Source organism: Pelmatolapia mariae, linkage group LG3_W (genome assembly GCF_036321145.2).
Source record: "Pelmatolapia mariae isolate MD_Pm_ZW linkage group LG3_W, Pm_UMD_F_2, whole genome shotgun sequence".
NCBI classification, from domain to species: domain Eukaryota; kingdom Metazoa; phylum Chordata; class Actinopteri; order Cichliformes; family Cichlidae; genus Pelmatolapia; species Pelmatolapia mariae.
In genome coordinates, this window is record NC_086229.1 from 78,930,137 (window position 1) to 78,953,722 (window position 23,586).

The following is a 23,586-nucleotide window of genomic DNA, read 5'->3' on the forward strand; positions in this document are numbered from 1 at the left end:
CTTGACTGCATGTGATCAGCTTCCCACTCTTTTCAGTTCAGTTTCCAACATTTCTTTCATTTAAAGAGCCAAACTCACTTCATGATTGAAGCTCGCTCACCTTCTATAAAAGCAGCTGTGACGGGGAATCTTAAGAGGAAAAGAAAAACACTTCCAATCAAAAATGTGAAAACAATAAAGTTATTAAATGGGTTTATTTATGGCCCAGTGCTGCTTTGTACAATTTAATTTGTATTTTTTTTGTTATTTCTGTTTTCTGTATGTCGCGTTGTACAGGCTGTTACATAACAGATCATATCTTCCTGATTTATAAAAAATAAAACTGACAGACAGTATGCACACATGGATGGGTAAAGTCTTTTTTTTCCCCTTTGAGCTGAAAAACAAAAAACAGATGCTGAAAAGAAAAGACCAAACCAGCTGGTGCTTTTTGCTTCCTTTTTTTCACATTTTATTTCCAGTAGGAAAAAAGAAAAGTCTGGTCACTGACACGTTATTGCAGTGTTGCACACTTACTCAATCACACCACCTCCAAAATCCTGGTGACTTGTAACTCTTTAAGGCCGATAGTGGGATTTTTCATAGCTTTTTTTGTTTTCTGTACAGAAACAGCGGCTGCTTCGAGAGAAGCTCCATCCTGCTATTTAACAACAAGCACACACAATGTGATTTAAAAAAAAAAAAAAAAAAAAAATGCAGACCCAGCAAAGTGGCAGCTGAAAGTCGGAGTGAGGGAGTTTGCCGCTCCACGAACAAAAGATGCCTGACTGTAGCCAAGTGTGGTAACATACTACTGACGGGGCCTGATCTACTCTGTGGTCCTGCTGGGTTGCATAGTCAGCGTCTTTTGCAAATCCATCCTCAGCGGTTAAGTTGTTTCTGCACCAGCTTCACTTTTAAGTTGGACCCTGAGATTTATTTATTTTTTTTATTCATTTATTAATTTTTTATTGTCTGCTAACAGAGCTGTTCACTCTGCCTCTTTAGCTTCATTTACAGGGAATAGTTGCATGAGAACATCTTTCCTTTGAGTGAATTAAAGTGACACCGGTGAGCTAATCTCTGAGGACACTGCTGACTGACAAAGAGCACATGGACGACCAGAGGGTCACTTTTCCAATCAGAGCCTGCAATATCCACCAGCAGCCGAACTTCAACGAGCGAACGAGACTTAAAGTGGACTTTATTCAGCTCGTTTCAGTTCATCCTTTCTCTGAAATCACAGTTTAAAAGATGGATGTAGCTACTACAACTTCACCCACTCATTTCTGCTGCCGTCCTTTTTCCCATGTGACGAGGAGGACGTCTGACTGAAACCACATGCTCACTGGCTAATGAGTCGCGATTGACAACTCGTTAGCTAATGAGTGTTTATGACAGGGAAGCTACATGCATGTTTTATACTTGTCTAACAAGCTTTTTTTTCTCTTATTCTTTTTTTCCTTCCTCTGATTGGTTTTCATAAGGAGCAAGTGGGTGGGGCTTTGCACTCACTGACGTCCTACAGGTCCAATAACAGAAAAAACACCGTTTAGAAGAGTGAAGTGTGAGCTTTTAGCTCATATGGATTATTTCTAGACTGTAATCTCGTATCTTTAAATTACGGCTGTCAATGTTAATGCAGAGTTAATCTGTCGTCACAATTAACGCAATTAAAAATTTTAACCCAACTAACCCATCTGGAACGGAGAATGACTCAAAATCCCTGAAATGTCTGTCAATGCATTTCGGGCAGTTTGTCCAAAGTTTGTCCATTATGCGCTTCAAATGGGTTAAATGTGTTACAATTTTTATTTTATTTTTTAAATTTTAATCATGATGACGTGTTAAGGCGTGAACCTTGACAGCCCTAATTTAAACTCTTGCCATATAAATACAATCATACATCACTAACAGTCCACAGTGTGTAGCAAATTTATTAGACCACTTGTCTTAAAAACTAGAAAACATGTTAGAAATCCATCATAAGCTCTTTAAAACTAATATAATAACAACTGATATTATTATGCAAATACAACAATAACACAATTTTGAGGGGTTACTCTCAACTTCTCTAAGAACTCAGGAAATAATCAACCACACAAATAAATTTTCTATTCAGGATTTCATGTAAATAACTGGAATTTAGCATGCTGACTTAAAAACAATACCAATGTGCTTAACTATTTTCTTCAGATTTAGCTAATAAGCATTAAAGTTAATGGATGAAACATGGTTTTAATTATAGAAACATAATTATTTTGGCATTTACCAAGACTGATTATTTAGGTCAGCTGTAGTATAAACGTTACACTGCGTGGTGGTCTAATAAATGAGCACTGTATAAATGTATATGACAGAAAATAAGGCATAGGTCCACTTTAAGTCACTGATGCCACGAAATAATGGCAGTGCCGCTCACGACAGAGTCATCTTTATCTGAAGTTCAGCTGCAGTTCCTCCCGCTTGAATGGACAATCGCCTGCTCTGATTTTCTCATCTAATTCTCAGAGAAACACCTAATTAGCATATTTTCCAACATGATCAAGTATTCCTTTAAACCTCCAGGCACAAGCACAGTTTAGCTAAACTCCTTAAAGTCTGGGTCGGTTGTATAATTTAGCAACGGGCTCACATTTTAAGTCTCAGAACCAGAAAAAGGGGCATCTTTTTTTTTTTTGCTACGAAATATCCGTAAAATGAAGCACCTGAAGGAGAGGAAACCAAAGTGCGGCTGTTCATGGTTGAGTTTTTTCTTTTTTTTATCCTGGAGCAGAGATGTCATTTTAAGCAGCACGTCTGAATTAAAGACGAGTTCAGAAGGTAAATAAAAACAAACAAACAAACAAAAGAAGAAACAGGAAAAAACCCTCAGGGATGAGCTCAGAGCAGACAAACGGACAAAGACCAAGTAAAAGTTTGGTTCAGCTTCTTTCAAATATACATCTTAACTTGCACGCGCGCACACGCATACAGAGTCTTTCAAATATACCAGAAACCAACAAGGACAACGACAACAACAAAAAGAATAATAAGAATCCCGCACAGATTTAAAAAAATAGCGAAAAGTTCTTTGTACACTTCGAACAACTAGTAACATGTTCTCAAACCCTGACGTACAGCATTCACTCCCAGACACAAGGTTGCAAGCTACAGCGAGTGCTTTATAAAAACGCATGGTCACAGTAGTTTAAATGAAATGGCTCCTTTTGTTTTTTTCTGAATAAATAAAACAGTTGTGACAAAACAAAAAAACAACCTTCATTACAAAACAACCAGTGCAGGACTTCCACGTCTTCTGACTTATTATTTAAAAAGAACTACAGCAGCTGTTTTTTGTTTTTTTTTTGCTCCCAGTTTGGAAATAATTTTTTTTTTTTTTTTTAAAAGAGGTGATTCATGGGTGGAAAAACCTTTCCTGAGCCCATCAACGCACGGATACAGCCCACTGCACCACATTAGCGAACTGGAAATGAGAAAGCTCTTCGTAAAAACCAGAGGAAATCTTTAAAAGTCGTCGGTGCTTACAAACTCTTCTCGCTCTAAAAAACAAAACCCACACTCTCCTCTCTTTAGGTTTGCGTCAGGTACGTGAGGATGCCTCCTCGCTGCCCTCTGACAAAGTCAAACTTCTCTTATGTACCGCGCTGACGTGATGTCGAGGGGGGGCGGAGTCTGGAAGCAGGAGGAGTAAAAAAAACAAACAAAAGTGGTTGAACCGAGAGGAAGAGCGGGACAGCAAAACTACGGACAGAGGACTCAATGTTCTTTTTTTTCCTCTCGGGGGAAGGAAGAGGAGGAGGAGGTGGAAGTACTCAGGGAGACAGGAGGAAGAAAGAAGGAATAGTTCTCCCAGAATTCATTGTGGCTGGTTGTTAGGAGAACAGTGAGGGGGGGGTTCAGAGAAAGAGAGACAAAAGGAAGGTCACTAAAGAGGAGGGGAAGGCGAGCAGCAATTAGATTTGAGATTTGTTCTGTCTCTCATCGTCTACTTTACAGAAGTTTTGTTGGTTTTTCTCCAGATGAACAGCTTCAGAACTTCTTGGGGCCCCAGGCCGATGCCTGCTTTGGGGCTACGCCTGTCCCGAATGTGGGGAAATCCTCGGCGCTGCTCATGTCGGGAGCCTGGAAGGAAAACACACGGTCTGATGGGCCCCATACTGCACAGACATCCCTCCAACAAAACGATCATGTCGTTAAACTAAGACATCCCACCTTGTTCCCAGCCGCGTTCCAGGGAGCGTCCCGCACCACAAAGCCCTTAGCCGGACCCCCGCTGCTGTCGTCCCCTCCACCTGCTCCGCCTCCCCCTCCGTAGCGAGATGGAGGCTTCATGTACGCTGCCAAGGTCTCTGTCTCTGTCACGCTGAGCAGCTGAGAGAGATGAACAGAAGGAAAACTGCTCCTGAAAACAGCCTTTGTTGATGAGTCAGAATGATTTTCATTTCCTGGCCGGGATCCTGTGGATCTACTTGTTACCCCGAAGGTATGTAAAGCAAGATATTAATTTTTAAAAATAGCTACAAAATAACAGAAACATGATTACAAATATACCACAAATCTCTTTATCTGGTACAATAACTAGCACACCTCAACAGATAAACTGTTTGTGGGGGTTCTGTCACAATTTATTGGAAAAACACACATTTTCATCAGTGGGTTTTAATTATGATTATTATGCCTCAGAGTTCATCAATATCATGAATATTTCCTCAAATCCAACCAAAACAGATTTAAAAATACAGAAATGTAAAACAGAAGCAAAACAACCAGATTTAAATTTGGCTGATCTCCCCTTCAAGGTCGTCTCCTCTTCTACCTCTGTGCTGCTTTGAACCTTGCTGCTGTTCTTAGATCGCTTCCTGTTTCTGACTGCTAGCGCTTGACTGAGAAGCATGCTCGTCATGTTTAACCCTAGAACCGCCAAAGAGGTCATTTTGACCTCCTGTGATTTTAAAAATCACGTAACACCGTTAAAGTAAAACCCAATCATCTCATATTTCATGACCTTTCCTAAAATGGGTTTGTTCATCACTGCTGAGGATGGAATTTTAGCCGCATGTGCAGGACCGTCATGTTTTATTTTTAGCCTGTAGCACATTTGATCAACAGAAGCTGACCCAACGTACTTCAGACAATTACAGGTGTTCAAAAGGTGTATTTTGTTGTGTCAATCAATCATTAAAATCATTAAAATGTGTTCAGAAGTATATTGGTATCTGTATCGTATCGGCAATTAACTGGTATGAGATAAATACCATAATCTGCAGTAGTGGGCAGCACTAGTGTTCAATCGGTTTCACAGAAGAGCTCCAATAATTAAATGATTTCACTCTCTTTGCTGTAATCTTTATTATTGTGAATTCAAATGTGTATTTTAACTTTAAAAAATATTTTAAATAAGTTGAAACTTAATAGTTAAATACTTATTCTGTCAAATTTGACTTAGAATTAGAAAAATTTGATCCAAAGTAAAAAGTTAGTTTCTTCAAGAAATGGTTGCTTTGCCATTTCAGTAGAGCTCAGTTGTGTCAGAGAGAAGGTGTGAGTGATGTGTGCTGTAACTGCATCTCTGTCTTATATACAGTGAACTCACATATTCCTCCTCCAAGTTGAGCAGGTGATCGATGGCGTTATCAACTGTCTCAGGAAGGCCCGTCACCGTCACTTTGTCGGGCTCGTCCGACCCCGGCTGAGGGAACCGGATATCCACCTGAGAAACCAGAGGAGGAGTGAAGATCAAACATTTCCTCGTTTAGCTTCAAAATGAGCGATCTATGAATCGATCCAACCAACCTTGAACTCCTCCATCAGCTTGCGGATGGCTTTGCCGCGGGCCCCGATAATGCGGGCGTGGGTCCTCGGGTCCAGGTGAACATCTTGGCTCACCATCTCCTGCAGCTCAGCTACAAGCTGCTGGATGGCCTGGCGCGCCTCCTCCACGTTACGCTCGTACCCCGAGATTACGATCAGATCCTGGGAGGAAAAGGAAAGGATTTGAAGTGATCAATGAGAACGGTTCAGCACAGAGCCAGGAAAAGACAAAAAAGGGAAACGGACCTGCTGCTCGTCTCCTTTGTCGGGGAACTGGATGCTCACGTCGTGGTCTTTTCTGATCTGAGAGATGACGGCTCCTTTGCGGCCGATAATCTTGGGATGAAACTTTGGATCCACAGACATGGTGACCTTGAAACTACGCAGGGCCTGAGAGGAGACAGAGCCACTGTTTTCTTTTTCTTTTTAAAATACATGTTAAAGAATAAGAGATACTACACACGCTACAGATTCACTGCTATCAGGAAATCATGATCCCCTGTGGTAATCTCCTAACTTTAAGAATCAAACTTGTGTTTCTATTTTTCCCCCTTTCAAAGTTTTTTAAAGAGGTTTTTCTAATCTGGATAGATGGCGTAATGATTGTGGATGATGAATAATCTGAAAATCTGTCGCTACAATCACAAGAAGCAAATTAAAAACTGAACTGTGATGACAAACATGACACAGTGTGTGCTTGTACCCTGTCCTCCTGCTCGGCCTGCAGTTCTTTCACCCTCTCCAGCAGCCCCTGTTTGGCTCGCTCCACGTTGGCTGCCAGGCCCGTCACCTTGATCACATCCAGCTGCTTCTCAGGCTGCGGCACCCAGATGTTCACCTACGTACACAAAACTCCCAAAGTTCACACGTTTGGAAAGCACTGGTATAAAAAGTCCCAGTAGATGGCACCAGAGAGCAGCAGCGTGTCGCCTTACCTCGTAGTCTTCCATCATCTTCCTGATTCCAATGCCCTTCTGGCCAATGATGTAGCGATGCAACTCATAAGACACCTCCACGTCCTCTGTTATGGGCACCAACGCCTGAAGGAGGAGTAGGAAGTCACAGAGCGTGTGCTCAGAGATATTAATGAACATTAAACAGCGTCACATCTCAGCTTAATAAAGATAGCGCCTACCAGCAGGGCTGCTTTGGCCAGCTCACATTTCTCTGCCCGCCCAGAGATGGTGATGATGTCACACTTGCGGGGCACAAACTCCGCCTCTGGACTGACCTCACCGTTCTCCTGTGGCGAAACCTCCTGAGCTGCAAGTTTACAATGAGAAAAATAGGGATTAAAAGTTTATATTTTGATACACAACTCTTAAACACTGATTTTTTTTACACATGTAAAAGAATACGAAATACTACACATGCTACAGACTCACTACCATCAACAGATCGTGATCTGGTGGAACTTGAAGGATTGAAGAATTACACTCTATCCGACTCTGCTAGGAACAGCTAATTGTGTTTGTGTTGCCATCAGGGAAAGTGCACAGTGCTGTGCGACTATGCAGCGTCAACAATCATAATGTTGACTGAACGTTCTTTCTCCCGTCTCTTCTTTGACATTTTAATTTTCCTTTATCAGCTGTTCTAAATGTTGATACGGATAGATGAGCAGGTAGGGAGGAAACTTGAGAAAGGCCTGCTCATTTCTAACCTAGTGTGCTAAACTGCAACATAAACCCCTCTGCAGCAGCAACATCTTCACAGCAGCAGCAGGATGTAGCTGCGGGTGCACGTTGTGGGTCGTTTCTAACCTGCAGCGCTGTCGTCTCTCTCAGGGAACTTGATTTGCACCTCGTGCTCTCTGGTGATGTGCTGGATGCGGCAGCCTTTGGGGCCCATGACGGCGCGATGGTAGCGCTGAGGGATGGCCACCTCCACGGTCACCTGGGACTCCTGCTCGAGAGAGAGGAGGAAGAAAGAAGAAAACACAAAAGGTGAGCACACCAGGAGCAGGTTCGATTCCAATTATAAATAATGAGCTTATTGAAGCGTCCTTGAAATAACATCCATGTCTGTCCAAAGTAGAAAACTCGCAGCTACTTTTGACAGCATTTCTGTGACTTTCACACAATCAGATTCTTATACATTAAATCAGCTTTGACCTGAGTGCAGATAGCGACTGTTTGTCTCTACGTGTTTTCCGTCTCTCACCAGATCCTCGATGATCTCCTGGATGCGTTTCTTTGCGGCCTCCACGCAGTCCTTCGCTCCCTTCAGCGTGACCCGCTGGCTGTTTGCTCCAGTGCGAGGGAAGCTCACAGCCACGCCGCCGTACTCCTCAGCCAGCTCCCGCAGCACCTGTCCTCTCCGACACACGAAGTGGCGGTGGTGGCGAACGTCCACCACCATCCTGTCCTCCACCACGTCGTCCTGCAAAGGGAGACGGCGAGATTGTTGAATTTAAAATCAAGACATGAATTAAATGGTGATGTTTTGTAGGACAAAGGTCGTCACCAGATTTTTGACCAGACTTTCCAGCTCCTTCTGGGCCTGACGTACGGCTTCTTCTTTCCCTACGATGGTGATCAGCTCCTGCTCTGTGTCGTCAGGTGACGGGAAGATGATCCGGGCGCCCGTCCGGTCTCGAACGCGGCGAATATTGGCCCCGCCCCGTCCGATTAAGAACTTGTGGTACTCTGGTTTGGCCTGCAGCTCAGCGGTGAAGTTGTTTACTTGCTGCGAAAGGCAGAGGACGGGAGGAGGATGTAAGTATTTAAACTTTTAGCAGCCAACCTCCGTTGTTTTAAGTCACCTCTTCTATTTATTCGCTCTTTCCTGCTCACCTTCTCTTCAGCCAGCTGCAGCAGCTGCTTCTTGGCCTTCTCCACCTCACCGGCGGGCCCTCTGATCGTGACCTTGTCAGAGCCGGAGCCCTCAGAGGGGAAGTGGATGTGGACGCCGCCGCAGTCTTCCATGATGGAGCGCACGAGGCAGCCCTTTGAGCCAATCAGAGAGTTGTGCAGCTTGGCTGGGATGGTGACCTCTGCCTCTTTAATGTTGGCCTGGAGGGATGAAGAGGGACAGGCTGAGATTTTCATGCAGTTTAAAAACTGACGACAAAGAAGAACATTTTAGAAGACGTATTTAATTCCCAACAGAGGAAACCAATAAATATTCAGTCCATCCATCTTCTGCTGCTCATCCAGGCTGGGGTTGCAGAGGGCAAGTCTGAGCAGGGAACCGCAGCCACCTCCTACACCTCATCCGGGGGCGATACGGTGGCGTTCCCAGGCCAGCCAAGCGATATAATATCTCCAGCTTCTTTTAACAAAGAAATCTTAACCCACTGTCATTTTTTCCTCTTTTTAATATTACTTTGGAGAATTTTGTACCTTTTTGTGGGATTGGAGAGATGATAAAAAAAACAAGAGAAACCAAGCACAAAATAGGATTTTGGCTCAGAACCATATCTAAATAGTTCATCTCTGCATATGTGGTTTCGGAAAGACGAGCGGTGTAGGGAGAATTAAATTCTGTTTTTTAACACTAGAACTGCCATAACAGCAAAGATGCCGTTTATTGAAGAAGTTTATATTGACTCTTTCTAATTTAAAATAAGATTAAAGCCAGCCAGCAACCCGCCCGCTGATTTTCCTAATGCAAGTTAGGAGTGTTTTTTCAGGTTAACAACTCCACTGATTGTCTATGGATATGACTCTAATCAAGATTTAATAAATAATTTATCCAAGAAACAAAAGAAAGTAGATTTGAAAAATCTATTTTCTTCAAAACTCTTCAAGCATCAACCAAAAGCAACCGTGTCTCACCAGCTCTCTCTGGATGGCGAGGATTCGATCTCTGGCCGCCTCGCAATTGTTCTTCTTGCCCGTGATGACGATCATCTCCGAGTTACTGTTCTCCGTTGGCAGGTCGATCTTGGTGTTGGTCTCTTCGCGGATCTGGCAGTGCGAGCGTCTGCTGTTAGTTTTTGTCTTAAACGTTACATTCTGATCTAATAATTTTAGGAGTCAGATTTGGACAGAACCTGTAAAAAATAAATCTCACCTTCTTAATGTTGGCGCCCCCTTTGCCAATTATGTTCTTGTGAAACTGCTTGAAGATGGGAACGGAGAGCGAGAAGCTATTTTCAATCTGCCAGAGAAAGAAAACTGCTGTGAAGCGGAGTGTAACGGCTGAGGGGCAGGGAGAGGCAAGACGACAAAAAACAGAGGGTCGTACCAGGTCAGCAATGATTTTCTGGAGAAACTTGGCGCATTTCTCCACCTCATTTTTTGGACCTCTCAGCTGGACGATGTCGCTCTTTTGCGACGGGTCGGGGAAATTGATAATGACCTAGAAGCCAGCGAGATGATAATCACCAAATTAAATTACAGCTGAGTCAAAACAAATTATTGAACGGTGCTGACAAGGCGAGACAAAGTGTCGGGTCACAGAGGACGTTCACCTCGGGAAACTTATCTCGAACTTCTTTGATTTTTTCTCCTTTCTGTCCGATGATTGTCCGGTGAAACTTCTGCTCCACGATCAGATCTTTGGTGCGCTCGTTTTCCTTGAAATGACAAAAACGTAACAAAGAAATAAAGCTCTTTATGTCATCTGGCTCCATCAAACCAATGAACCTAAGCTTTGAGTCCATTCTCACCATCCTCTGAACCATCTCCATGAGCTCTCTGCGTGCCAGCTGTACTCCTTTAGGATCTCCCTCGATCCGCACCAGGCCGCTTCGCTCAGAATCCTGCGCGATTCGAACCGACACCTTGTACTGCTCCTTGATACGATTTACTGTAGCGATACAGGGAAAACAGCAGGAATTAAATAGGAGTGAAAATCTGAGGGGGTGGGGGGGCGTACTATAGTGTATAGCCACTGTGACATCACCCACTCAGGTTAGTTTAGCATTTTATTCGTCGTCATCTGGGTTTTGAGACTGGATGTGAGCGATGGAGCAACCAGCACATTCACACTGTAACACAACCCTGTCCCCTAAAGGAGACCATGATTTAAAAAACAAACATAATGACAAGTATCCATCGGAGTATGAATGTGTGTCAATGTTAGCTAGTAAGCACTTAAAGCAGTGAAGAAAGTGCTTGTGTGAATGGGTGAATGTGGCGTGTTGCATAAAGCGCTTTGAAGGTTCCGGGAGAGCAAAAAGCGCTAAATAAGAATCAGTCCATAGTTGTCATTCAGGAAGCTGAGAGAACTATTTCTCTTAAAATGTTTAGAAGAAAACGTGTCCAAAAGGTTTTGAAAGTTGGTTCTTTTTGTCTACATGCAGCGTTTTCAGAGGGAGAGGGTTTCGTCATTCATCCAAGCCTGAAGTAGTCACTTGGAGAATAAACTTTTTTTTAAGTTTAAACTCAATAGAATTGTACTAACTCTGTTTTGTCTTATATAGTACATGTTTGCACGTTTTAATAAAATGCTGCACCCATTTCCTATTTATCTAACAAGATATAAAGAAATGAAGGATGGAAAAGATTTCTGCAGGGCACTTTAGAAGCTAAATCCATGTTTCATAGCGTCTATCCACCTTCAGACGTCATGAGCCGTTTCCAAGTCCAAACTCAAAACAACACCGTGGCATCGCTGAGAGTTAAAAAGTGTCTAAATTCTTTCATCTCTAATAAAATGATCAGTGTGGCTGCTCTACCAGGTGTAACAATTAAGTTTAACATCCACGAAAACAGGATTAATGAAGCTTAACAGAGTTAGAAGTTAGCAGGGAGTTAGCTCGCTAGTTTTCATATAAAGATGATATACCAGGTTCTGACTGAGGGATTTCTGTAAAACTAAAACAAACAGCTCTGCTGTAACTTTGGACATAAATGAAGACAGAAAACTAAACAGCAGTGACTTTTGTAGGGTTACTGAAGTTGGGCTAGCTATAATGATGTGCTACGTGGTGGCTAACTACACAGCTATGGTTAGGATAATATAAACACATGAGCAAAGGGAAGCGGGAGGATGAACGCTAAATTTTTTCCTCTCAAAAAAATTAACATGGGGGTTCCCGATTGTTAGGGACAAATGCAAGGCAGGAAAAAGATGCTGAAAATTGACCAAACTTCAGTCAGAAAAACTGAGATGATCCATCACCAGCACGAGGTCGGTCATCAACATACTGCTGCATGGTTTGGATTACTCGCTATGACAAAATTCCTGATCCTCAGCTTCACGTACTCATTCAAGTCTTCGTTAGTCTCAGAGTCACTCTTTTCTGACCTGTTCAAATATCTGGTGGCAAATCGTGGGCCGATGGGCCGTAGTTACATCGTAAGGTTTTAAAAACTCAGCTTTTTAAAAAATATGTGCTGCAGATGAATAGTGGTAATAAAAACTCAGAGAGGCCGACAGAGATCATTGACTATTTTTAGGGGCGTGTTCAGATTAAACAGAGCAAGATACAAAGCATTAAAACATGTTAAAAACACAACAGCCTTAATGAACGCAGTTCGGACCCGGAAGCAGGTCTCATACGTCATCACTTAACAGCCAGATAGGATTCATGCTCAAAGATGTAGCAGTTTTAAACCTGCTGGAGAACACTGATGTGCTATAGGTAAGAGCCTGGCATCTGTTATCAAAGACTAGCTCTCATGATGAAAATCAGGTCACTAACACTTGCCTCATGACTCACAATCCAGTTCCCTGCTTTACAACACAAACACTACAGGAAGTCTGCAGTATGTGACTGAGATCAGCGACAGCCACATGACAACTTTTCAGTTTAAAAATCACTCAAAATCCTGAATTTGATGCTTTCCATTAAATATTCTACCCCAGGCAGCATTTGAATTATCTAAACTAAAAGCAACTAGAATGACTGACAGGAAAAATCTAAATACATCGATGTGTGTGGATTAAATGATCATTACCATTATATAAAACATGAAATAAAAGCACTTTTAAAAACATATTCTTTGTTAGTTTTGCACGTAGGGAGACAAACTAATCAGGTGCAACAAGGGCTCCACCTGGGAGTATGACAGAGTTGTTTTCAGGTCAGGGGTAAAGTGATCTACTCACTGTTGGCTCCGTTCTTTCCGATGAGGTGTCTGTGGAAACGCTGATCTATGTTGATTTCGGTGTAGTCCATCCTCACCAGCTGGACACCGGGTAAGAAAAAGGAGATTTGGATTTATAAATGTGAACCAACACTCAACCAATCAAATGTGATTCTCTCTTATCTCTCTTCAGGTCTACTGAATCATAAGTGTGTGCAGCTCTTCCAAAACTTTGTCCAACACAGCAATATTTCTTTCAGTGACAGAAGACAATACATGTCATGTCTACCGTAGCTTTGTTGTGTTGGTGTACGTGTGTGTCTGCACTGACCAGGTCCTTGATGATCTCTTGTATCTGGGCCTGAGCCTGCTCCACCTCCTCCGTCGGCCCTTCGAGACTGATGCGCTCCTCGCCATCGGTAAACTCTATGTGAACCTACACACACAGACAGGAATAAAGGCAAGCCAGTTAGAAAGTTTCCCCTTCTGCTCCGTCCTGTGTTGATTCTTCCATGCTGTAATTCATCTCAGCTGATGTCAAGTTTCTAAAATAAAGTGTCCTCCACAGTCACTTTTCTCTGTCTGTGTTCTGTCCAGCATTTTTTGCTTTACTGGTCCCATTTTGCACAACAACTGCTGCCGTAACACAGCCTCCTCCCCACAAAGCATTCTGTCACGCTGCAGGAGCAGGATGTGAGACTTCTGTGTTATCTCTGGCTTTTACCTCAGATCACCCCACGCCTTCTTTGTTCTCCTTTCCTTACCCGTGGTAGCTGCTGTGTGATCCGCCCGATGTTCTGTCCTTTCTTGCCAATGATGAAGCGGTGCAGCCAGGCGGGGGCAGTCACCTCCACCACCATTACGCTCTTAGCCTGAATGGGTACAAAACATTAAAACCATGTTTGCATTGACAAATCACAGAAATCGTTTCTCTGCAATGGCTTAGTTGCAACTTAAAATAAAGGGGATATATTATGCTTTTCCTTCTTTCCATATTAAATATTTAAAATGAGATCAGTGTACATGCAAGTAATCCCTGTGAGCCAAAGCTCAGGCTTCAGACTACTCTACACGCTCAGTCTCCAATGCTTGTACCGAGCTGACTTCAGCTCACCACGGATTTCCTTTTATGATCACGGAAGCTAAAGCAGCTCGTTTCAGACACAGGCTGAGGTGGAGTACGTATCCTGAGCTGGTGGAGCCCAAAACCAAAGTTTAAAGGAAGACTTAAAACCAGATGTTGCTATATGACTTGTGGATTGGCCAACAAATCCATCATAAATGTTTGTCTCTAATATTGATAAACTACATATAGATTAATCATTGCCCAACTTTCCCAATTTCTTTCACTGTAAAGATGTGGATGTGATGTACTTGCTGAGGTTGTTAATCTTGCTGCTCTGAACTATTAAAAATAAATACATCTAAACATAAAGTCTCAAAAAAAGGAAATCTAGGCCGTCTGAGTACCTCTTGGATGTACCCTGTAAATGCAACTTCAGGGACTTTTATTCCCTACATTTCTGCCATAACAAAAGCTAATTACATTAAGCAAAATGCAATCCCCATCTCTGTCCTTTAATTACAGTTTTCTCGTGTTCTCACCTTGGCGTAGACCTGTGTGAGTGCTGGTCCCAGTTTGTCAGGCTCCCCTCTGAGGATGATGGTTTCTGAGCTGGAGTCCAGAGGAGGCATCTCCACCGACACCCCCGTGGCCTCCAGGATCTCCTGCAGGGTGTTGCCCTTCGGACCTATGATGTACTTATGCTGAGACTTCTTCACCTCCACAGAGATAGTCGTGGTCTTCCGCTTCTGCGAGGAAGACATGTGCACGATTATAAGTGATAAGACAACCGTGGCGAGAGGATGTGGGTAAATCGAGAAGCTCGTTGAGGGATGGATGGAAACATAAGAGGAGACAGAAAGAAGAATGAAATCAGGGAAGCAGGAAGGAGATGGGAAAGACCGGACAAAATCCGGGGGAAGGAGAAGGGAACAGAAGGAGGGTGACTGACAGATGAAAGTGGGAAGGCAGCAGAGAAAGTACATTTGTTTTTGCCAATCATACATATGCACTAAATGACATTAGCATTCTCATCCTGTTGTTCTCTGGTGAAATCCAATTTTCTCTCGGCATTATCTCCGGCTTGCCTATCATCGGAGCTCATCTGCTACAATCACGCAGTTCCTCTGCTTCACCCATCCATCTCACAGAGCTTCTTTAAAGTTGAGAGAATGCACAAACTCTGTAAATAACCTCCTTATATACAGAAACACACTAAATCAAACACCTTTGGTACAGATTAGCTTTATGGTTCATGGGATGGAGCGAACAAGTAAAACAAGACTGGTGAAACAAAATAACCACACTGAGCTGCATGCAGTCATGCGTGTCCTTCAGTAAAACCCTAAACTAAACCTCGCGCTGCTTTCCCACAGCGAGGCATTCGGGGTAACAGAAACACCCGAGCCTCTAAAATGTCAATGCAAATTTAGCCCGGATGAAAAAACTGCCACAAACGACTGAAAAAAGCAAATAAAAATCATGCATGGAAAATAACAAACATGAGACTCGACTTTATTAAGTATGTGATCCTATTTTTATCATTTGCTTTGTTCTTTGTTTGGATTTCTGCGAATTTTTAAAGATTTGATTATATTCTGAGGACAAATACAGCTGGAGTCGTTATTCCTGTTAGACTGCTTGCAAGTCCACTTGAAATCTAACGCACATGCATAGTTTGCATATTGTGATGTAAATTTTCTCTGGACAAGACACAAAGACGCAGGAACAGTGTGATGACTGAACTTGCTTTACTCTGACCAAAATGACCCTAACATATACGGAAAGTCTTTATTCTATATTTTTGGCTTTATATTTTTGACTCTGTGTTTAAAAAAAAAAAAAACGTCATCATGAGTACTGATGCAAATTAAGTATTTTAAGCTCAATGACACAAACAAGTGGACCAAAAAAAACTAAAAGAGGAAAAAGAAATGCATTGATGGAGCAGACAGAATCGGATGATTTCCAATCAGCCACTCAGCTTCCCATATGTCCAATAATGAGCCAGTCTGTTCCATGAACATGAACAGCAGCTCGGAGAAATAGTCACATGAACGCTCACAGCCACACGCTAGCATGCTGTCGACATAGAAACTCTTCACTTTGAGCGCGTACACAAACAAAAGCATAACTATGAAAACATTTGTAACAGCACAACCAATGACACACTTAAACCCCCCTCACCCCGCTTAACATGGATATTTTAAAGAAGCAGAATTTTTTATTTTAAAGAATCTGACATTTGTCCTTTTATATAAATCTGTTACACCTGCTTTTATTTGGTAAAGGTGGCTGTATAGCAGCTCATTGCACATCTATAAAATACAGAAATAAAGAATAGATATATCAACTAATACAAACAATAAAAAAAAATGCTAAAAAGGCAGCATGATGGGTGCAGAAAGGTCACAATTCTAGGGGGTAAAGTTCATCAAGTTTAAGGCCCCAAATTTGCAAAAATAACATAATATACAACCATACATGATCCCACCAAGCAGCAGACATCAGTGGAGGTCGTTTTCTGGCTAAACCTCTTCGGCCTTTAAGAAAATTTCCCTTTCTCTCTAAATTTGGTTAAAAGCAATCAGTGAAAACTGTTCAGGCCATTACAAAGATAGACTTTAATCCATCTTCAACGCTGACTCCCTTTATTCTGAACAATTTTCTAGGAATCTGAGGTTTAAAGTTTGTCTAGTCAACAAATAATGCTACAAAACCTTAAAGGCTAAATTCAGGCTTAATTTCAGCACACCTAGATAGCACCTAGCTGTTATCTTTAATTCAAACACGTGTCTCTGTTTCTTCGAGTACCACATTTGACTCACACTTTGCTAGTCAAATGTGATCAGACAGCCGCTCCACAAACACAGACTAGTATTACCAAGAAATAATACAATTGAAAAATACGAATTTAAATATGAAAATGTGTCGAGCCAACAAAGGTCTGGGTTTCAATCTGCTGATAGTCTGGGCAGTTTGAAAGGAGGAAGAGATGACCTTTGACCTTTTAACTCAATGTAAACATAACAGGGCATCTGATTTTTGGGGGGTTTTTGACCTAAGAGGACTTAAAGTTGCTCATGTCCCATGTCTGCAGGATGGGGCATGAATAATCTCTGGAAAACAATCTCACCTTGTCTTCGTAGATGGCTCGGATGCGGCTGACAGCCAGTGCGACCGCCTCCTTCTCGCCGGTGATGACGATCTCGTCCTTGGGCAGGCTGGACGGTGGGATGCTGATGCGGGCCCCTGTCTCAAGGCTCAGCTCCTGCACCAGCCTGTTGTGGGCTCCGGCGATGAAGGGGTGGAAGGCTTTCTCCAGGGACAGACGCTCCACCGCACGCTTGTCCTGGTGAGTGGGTGAGGAAGAGCAGGAGAACGACGGCAGACAGAAGAGTCGATCAAACATGAAGTCATGGTGATGGTTCAACACGATTCAATATTGAATAGTAAGAAACAATTTAGTTCCTAATGCTACTGTTTCTGCATCTTTTCACATTGCAAGACCAATTAGTTTCGGTTGAGCAGAAATTAGTTATTAAAACAACCCCCACCCCCCTATCCACCCACCCATGTCTGACCTGCTCAGCAGAGATCAGCAGGATCTCATGGCGAGCCTTCTCAATTCCCTCCTTGGTGCCGGTGATGCGAATGTTGGCGCTGGGGTCGTCCGGGCGTGGAATAGCAATCTTGGTGGCAGTCTTCAGCTCCAGCTCCTGCAGCTTCTCACCGTTCTTCCCAATGACAAATCGATGGTGCTCCTTGGGGATGGCGACCGTCGCCGACGCCTAGAGGAGCAGGAGAAAGTTTTCAGGAGCAAGTAAGTTAGATTTGTAGTGTTTCCCAAGGGAAATAAGCCCTCTTATTTATCAGGGTACAGCAACAGCCACAGAAATCCCTTTTAATTCTAATGTTGGTGGAGCTCTGTATGTACAGACATATGCAGAAAATACCTTTTTTTTTAATAGTCATCATCTGCCAGGGAAAGTAACAGGATGACATAAAATTCCTACTATCAAAGTTTTCTTTAAACTTGGTCAAAAAAAAGAAAAAGAAAGAAAAAGCATTGACCTTGAAAAGAGAACAGAGAACCCCTGCACTTTTTTCAACCCTTAACTGCAGCTCAGCTAAAGCGCTGCACCTCAGTGCACCAACTGAAGTGGAAATCAGCATGTTTGCTGCGGAGGCTCACAAAGGCCACCCCTGGGAGCTGATGGTCATTTTCCGGCTCAACTTTTTGTCCTAAACTGGCCTGATAGGATTATTCGAGCCGCAGCCGGTATTTGCCCTCCATGTGTGTCTTTGGATCACGTTTCAACATTAAGCAGAGCGAAACAAAAACATTTTTTCGCCACCGGTTACACTGTTCTGATGTTTCTGCTTCACAGTGATTTTTGTTCACAGATAGATGGCTGCATATTCAAATTCTTTGCTGCGGGTTTAGGTTTATCTGAGTTTCAGAGGTTTCACTGTTTTGGCAAGTCACACGAGAATGAAGCACAAATGTAAAGCCTGCACTGCACAAATATACTGACAACAGACTGTCTTCTGATTGGTTGCCCCTCACGAACGAGAGGTTCGAGCAGCAGGCAGATGGAACTCCTGTGCTCACGGCCAACGCTGTGTACCTGAGATGACCATATTAAGGATATCCTCCCTCTTTAACATCGTACAGAGCTGGGGTATTAAAAATAAGAATCGGTCCGGCAAAGACTTCAATCCTGCCCACTGGAAGGCTTTAGAAATTGGGAGTACATCGATTTTGAACAAATGAAAAAATTTTCCCTTGCGATATTAATAAAATATTAAACTATTGTCATAAGATTTGCAGATTTTCCTCCTGATAAAGTTTCCACCTGCAGCGTCATTCATTCCACAGCAAAGAGTTTAGTAATAGATGAACAATTAAATGACTGAAAAGTTCCTGTTTTTCCAGCATCTACTATAGAACTTTCTGTTTTTATTATATGTGTTATAAATACAGCACACTCTGGGCAATGAGCTAACAGAATTTTACACATTTATAACGAGGAGGACCTCACACATACTGTTGAAATTCTTCTTTTCTGTCTTTTTTCTTTTAAAAAAAATTAAATGTAACCATCTCATATGTTGAGTTAAATCTCTTTATACTGACAGAAAGGGCAGTTACGCTGATCTGGCCCACTATGTAAAATGACTTTAACATCCCTGTGTTAGAGCATTAATAACGTTTTGCTCACATGGATTACTTGTACACACTCTGACCACCTTTTTAAACAGAAAGTAAGATAATTAAAAAGAGAAATCCAGATCACTTATTTATACTATAAGTAGTACGAGTGCATTTACCTGTGTCTGCAATCGAGCTACGATTTCTTTGCGAGCCTTCATCACGGAGTCCACTTTGCCAGTGACCATGATGGACAGGCCCTGGTCTTTGGCCAGAGACAGCTCGATGTGCGCTCCCGTTCGCTGCATGATGTCCAAGCACACTTTGGCCTCCTCGCCCTCCCCAAACTGGCTGTTGTCCTTGTAACGACGCTCCTCTAGGGGCACGTGGAACACCTGGGTACAGACGAGTTGAAAGTGTTTTTTCTTGCTTGTTGTCCCCAGAACATGCATCTTTCATTGGACCTGCTCTACTGCAGCTAAAAGGCCTGAGGCTAAATTCGGTTACAGCCATCGTCATTAAAAGAGCTGAGAAATGCATTCATTCACTTTTAACAGTCCCCACAGTGGGCTCCTCACCTGGGTGATGACAGAGGCTTTGATGGGTCTGATCTTGCTCCCCCATGCCGAAGGCGGCTCTCCAGCCTTCTCCCCTGGTGCTCCCTTCTCCGGCAGCGGAGGAAAGGCCTCCAGATAGGTAGGGATGTAGGCCTCATCCTCCGGGACGCAGCCTGGCCCGGAGAGATAAAGATAAAAATGGCAAGGAAGGAGTAAGAAAACAGTATGTGTAGGGAAGGATTGTTAACAACAAAGATACCAAACAGCAATAAAAATAAGCCTGTGTCAAAAACACATAATGCACATATCAGAAAATCTAAACACATTAAACTTGGGCTAATAATTTGCTCACTAGTTTGGGCTCGTGAGGGGAAAAATCTAGCAAGTATAAAAATAAGTGGAAAGGTGCAGGTCGTTACCTGTAATCTCCTGGTCCTTGAGACCACTGCGATGCTCTGCAAAGCTTTCCGGGGTCAACACTGCCACTGAGCTCATGGTTCAAGACTTATTCCACTATTCCACTGAAACGGAAACATGGGAATATTAATTTTTTTTTTAAAGAAAAACAATAAATCAGAACCTTAGAGGAGGAAACGCACTGCTGTGTTTTTATGAAATTTCAGACTGATAAAGCACTAACTCTATGATCAAATTGCTTTCACATTTTTTCCCTCCCTGAGCTCTCTAGGACTGCTTAGAGAAGGCCCTGAAGAACCACACTCCCTCTGTGGCTCTGCTACGTTGCACCGATGCTGCACGCTGCACCTGAGACGCTCCAATTAACACCTAACAAGCGTCAGATAAACACACAGTGCTGCGAAGCCTCGGGGACGGGGTTATCACAAGTCAAACGCTCAGAGCTGTCCAAGACAACTGCTGCTGACATTCCTCGTGATGCACTATCACAGGTCAGATCTGCTCGGCTCGCATCACAACAGTGGGTCCCATAGGATTGTGAGTCCAAAAACATAACCCACAGGACCTCCAAGATCTCTGCTAACTCAAGGGTCGAGGGGTTCATGCACAACTAGACTAAAAACAGATCGATTTATCTAGCAGCACATAAATAAAGACGCTGATAACACAACAACAAAGACGCTGTTATGGCGGGTCTTTAAAGTCGAGCTGCAGCCTGTCCTCTGCATTTAACACACACAGAGTGGACAGCAAAGAGGTGGCGATGAACTTAAGTGGCATAAAAAGAGCGTTTCGTTCTTGCTACAAGTATTCTTAATTGTGTAATCGAAACCTTCAAAGAAGCTGTCAAATAATACTTATTTGGCCCTTGAGTTAATCCACTGTATGCAAGTCATTTTAAGTCATTTTAGCTCCTCTCACTTTGAGGCCATCCTCCATTTAAGCCATGTTTCTTCTGATTGGCTGCCCTTCATAAAAAGTTTTAAGCTTTCTGAAGACTCTCTGAGCTCACAGGGATTAGCTGCACATATGCTGCAACTTTGACCATGTTTAACATCAGCATCCTCTGCTGTCACAGTATATTTACACCCACAGCAGGCTAAAGCTACACCATGACCACATGAGAAGGTGACAGAACCCCATTTCTGCTGTGATGTCCAGAAACTCAAGGACAAGCCTGAGAATGAGTTATAGAGATAGTCATACACTTAATATTTATACTTTAAACTGTATAAACATATTAAAGGAATGCAGTTTGAATTAGAAAGAATGTTAAAATGTACTTTAATCACTTCTATTGTAATCTGAGATAAAATGTTATTGAGGAGAAACATCATTTCATTTATTTTCACTGCAGCCATAAAGTTCTTTATGCGAGGGGGTGGGGTGAGGACGTGGGGGGGAGGGGGTGGCAGGCACTGAACTCTGTAACTGTGCATTTTGGGAACACTGATACAGTCTTGTGATTAAGGGGAATATTTTTTTTATTTATGGCAACAGAGCAGTAAAATATAAATCAGTGAATACTACAAGCACACATTTATGAGTTCAATTAGCAGCTGAGGAAGTTAATCTTACAACTTTTGTTGAGTTGTTTTAAGACAGTTTTTGTTTTGTTTTTTATCTTTCCGATAAAAATGTAAGTGATTGGGGGGGGTTTTCTTCATAAGACTTTTGCTTCAACAGCTCAGTTGTTTTTATTCCACTCTCACTCATAAACAGGCATGTTTATGAGTCCTTTCCATGTGGAGAGTCATTTTGAGCACAACAGTGACATTGTTTTATTATCTAACATCTATGAAACTCTCCAGTCGAGCTTTCTCTCCTGAAATGTGACTGTGTGCTCTCAGGAATGCCATATGAACCAAGCTCTTCAAGTCCACCCGCATTGCAAATGATCCAGCAGTTGTACCCTCTAAAGACAAAGCTGTGGAGGACGTGATCATTCAGAAGTAGTATTGTCTGCCAGAACTGTAGAAAGAGAGCCCAGGCTTACCTGCAAAAGGTCAATTGCCAGAGAGTCCGTCCAGTTAGCGGCTACCGTAGGCGCTTCAGTGTGAGTGTGTGTTTCAGCTCCTGGATGCACAGGAAGGAAAATAAAAAGAAAGATTAAAAGTGAACAAAGGTAAATCAAACAGCTCTACAGCACGGAGGCTGGGTAAACACCCACACTGCACTGCACCTTATACCGTCTCGATCTGATTCACTCTCCTCCTCAATTCCCTCCCTCTCCTCTGCTCGTCTCTCTAAAAATCCTCCCTCTGAGATTTCACAAATTCAACAGCTAAGGAAACCTGAGAGCAAATGCTTCCAAACACCACATGTGACAAAAAATAGATGCCCCACTACTTTTTTTTTTTTGCCCTGTAAGCAAAGCTGCACTGTCTCTTGAAATTGTGTTTAATAGCTTTAGTCCAACAGCAACCAGCTGGTCAGATACAGGAGCAGTGCCATTTTAAATTTCATATTTCAGGATCATATTTGTGCGGTATGGAACAAGCTAAAAGAGCAATTACAGCATAATACCATTTTAACACTGAAGCTACTTAAGGGGAAATAAAAGGGATACTTAAGTGGCAGTGGGGTCTTAAGATACCCTCAGACTTTACACAGTGGGAGCAAACATAAAAACAATCTTTTGAAGAGCTTATAAATTATGGACGTGCAGCACTTTTACAGATCAAACTATCCGAGACACAATAATGTAAGCAGCTGAAATTAGCTCCTCGCTAAATGCCTCTTTACACATTAATGAAGCAGCAATAATTAATGCAGTTACAATGTAATGTAACCGTCTAGGGTCATTTAACTTCAGGTACATTTTGGAGCTATTACACAAGTGGTTTTTACCACAGTGAACGTTTTAAAAGCGGGACTTTTGGCAGTAGACGCTCTTTCCGTTATGGTGGTGGTGGTGCTTCGCAGCACGCAGAGGGTTGTGGGGGTTAAACGGGCTCCCACTGTGGGTCACCACCTGCTTCCACGATGTTAGACATTAGGCGAGAAAACTAGAAACAAACTGAGGAAATAGGAGCACCTTTATAACTATCAGTCGCAGCAGCTAAATAAAAAAAGGCAGCCGTGCACGGTGCTAGCTAACCGCTTCGCTAAACGCACCTTTCTCCAGCCGACTGATGTATTTCTTGCTAGCTTGAGGACGCACTGCACGGCTGGTCCTTACTAACTAACATCGGTTAAAAGCAAACTAAAGGTCTCAAAATATTAGTAAGCCACTTTCGCTGAGCTAACACGCATCGCTTCGCGCCGACCTCAGCCAGACATGATTAGGCGCAAGGACTTTCTGATAATCGGCTAAAAAACAAGCCAGGCGGACGGATAACCAGCTCCAGCTCGCTAGCTCTCGGGGCGCTAACCTTGCTATCCCCGGCTGCTTGTCGCTTGCAGGCGAACCGACTCTATCGCCACCGTAACTACACTTTAACTCCCCCCAATGCATTCATATGTGCATTAAAAAGTAAAGATAGAATAAACATAGAAATCCTACCTTTCAAAGAGAAAATCTACCAGAGGGTGTGTGTTTGACAGGTGATGGTGTAAACACAGATGTGATTGGTCTAGGAGCATTTCCTCTGCCGGCGGAGCGATACCAACCAAGCGCTG

The 23,586-nt window shown here is 42.8% G+C and overlaps 1 protein-coding gene across 2 annotated transcripts; it reads right to left on the bottom strand.

Moving 5' to 3' along the window:
- Positions 1 to 424: 424 nt before the first annotated feature.
- hdlbpb (high density lipoprotein binding protein b) lies at positions 425 to 23,569 on the bottom strand. Of its 2 annotated transcripts, none has more exons than XM_063469957.1 (28): positions 23,471 to 23,569; positions 21,962 to 22,041; positions 19,968 to 20,069; positions 19,570 to 19,721; positions 19,171 to 19,386; positions 17,421 to 17,627; positions 16,973 to 17,188; positions 14,379 to 14,585; positions 13,538 to 13,645; positions 13,105 to 13,209; positions 12,796 to 12,874; positions 10,409 to 10,548; positions 10,211 to 10,315; positions 9,985 to 10,098; positions 9,811 to 9,897; positions 9,573 to 9,704; positions 8,589 to 8,807; positions 8,260 to 8,481; positions 7,957 to 8,175; positions 7,557 to 7,698; positions 6,929 to 7,056; positions 6,729 to 6,833; positions 6,497 to 6,631; positions 6,040 to 6,183; positions 5,776 to 5,955; positions 5,576 to 5,692; positions 4,195 to 4,353; positions 425 to 4,104 (listed from the first exon to the last, which is right to left on the bottom strand). In XM_063469957.1, exons 3-28 carry the CDS (start codon positions 20,041 to 20,043, stop codon positions 4,012 to 4,014), a joined length of 3,807 nt encoding a protein of 1,268 aa, XP_063326027.1. In that variant the 5' UTR covers positions 20,044 to 20,069; positions 21,962 to 22,041; positions 23,471 to 23,569; the 3' UTR covers positions 425 to 4,011. The 2 variants fall into 2 exon arrangements, with proteins under 2 accessions (XP_063326027.1, XP_063326028.1); XM_063469958.1 differs by lacking the exon at positions 23,471 to 23,569 and adding an exon at positions 23,340 to 23,381.
- Positions 23,570 to 23,586: the final 17 nt, after the last annotated feature.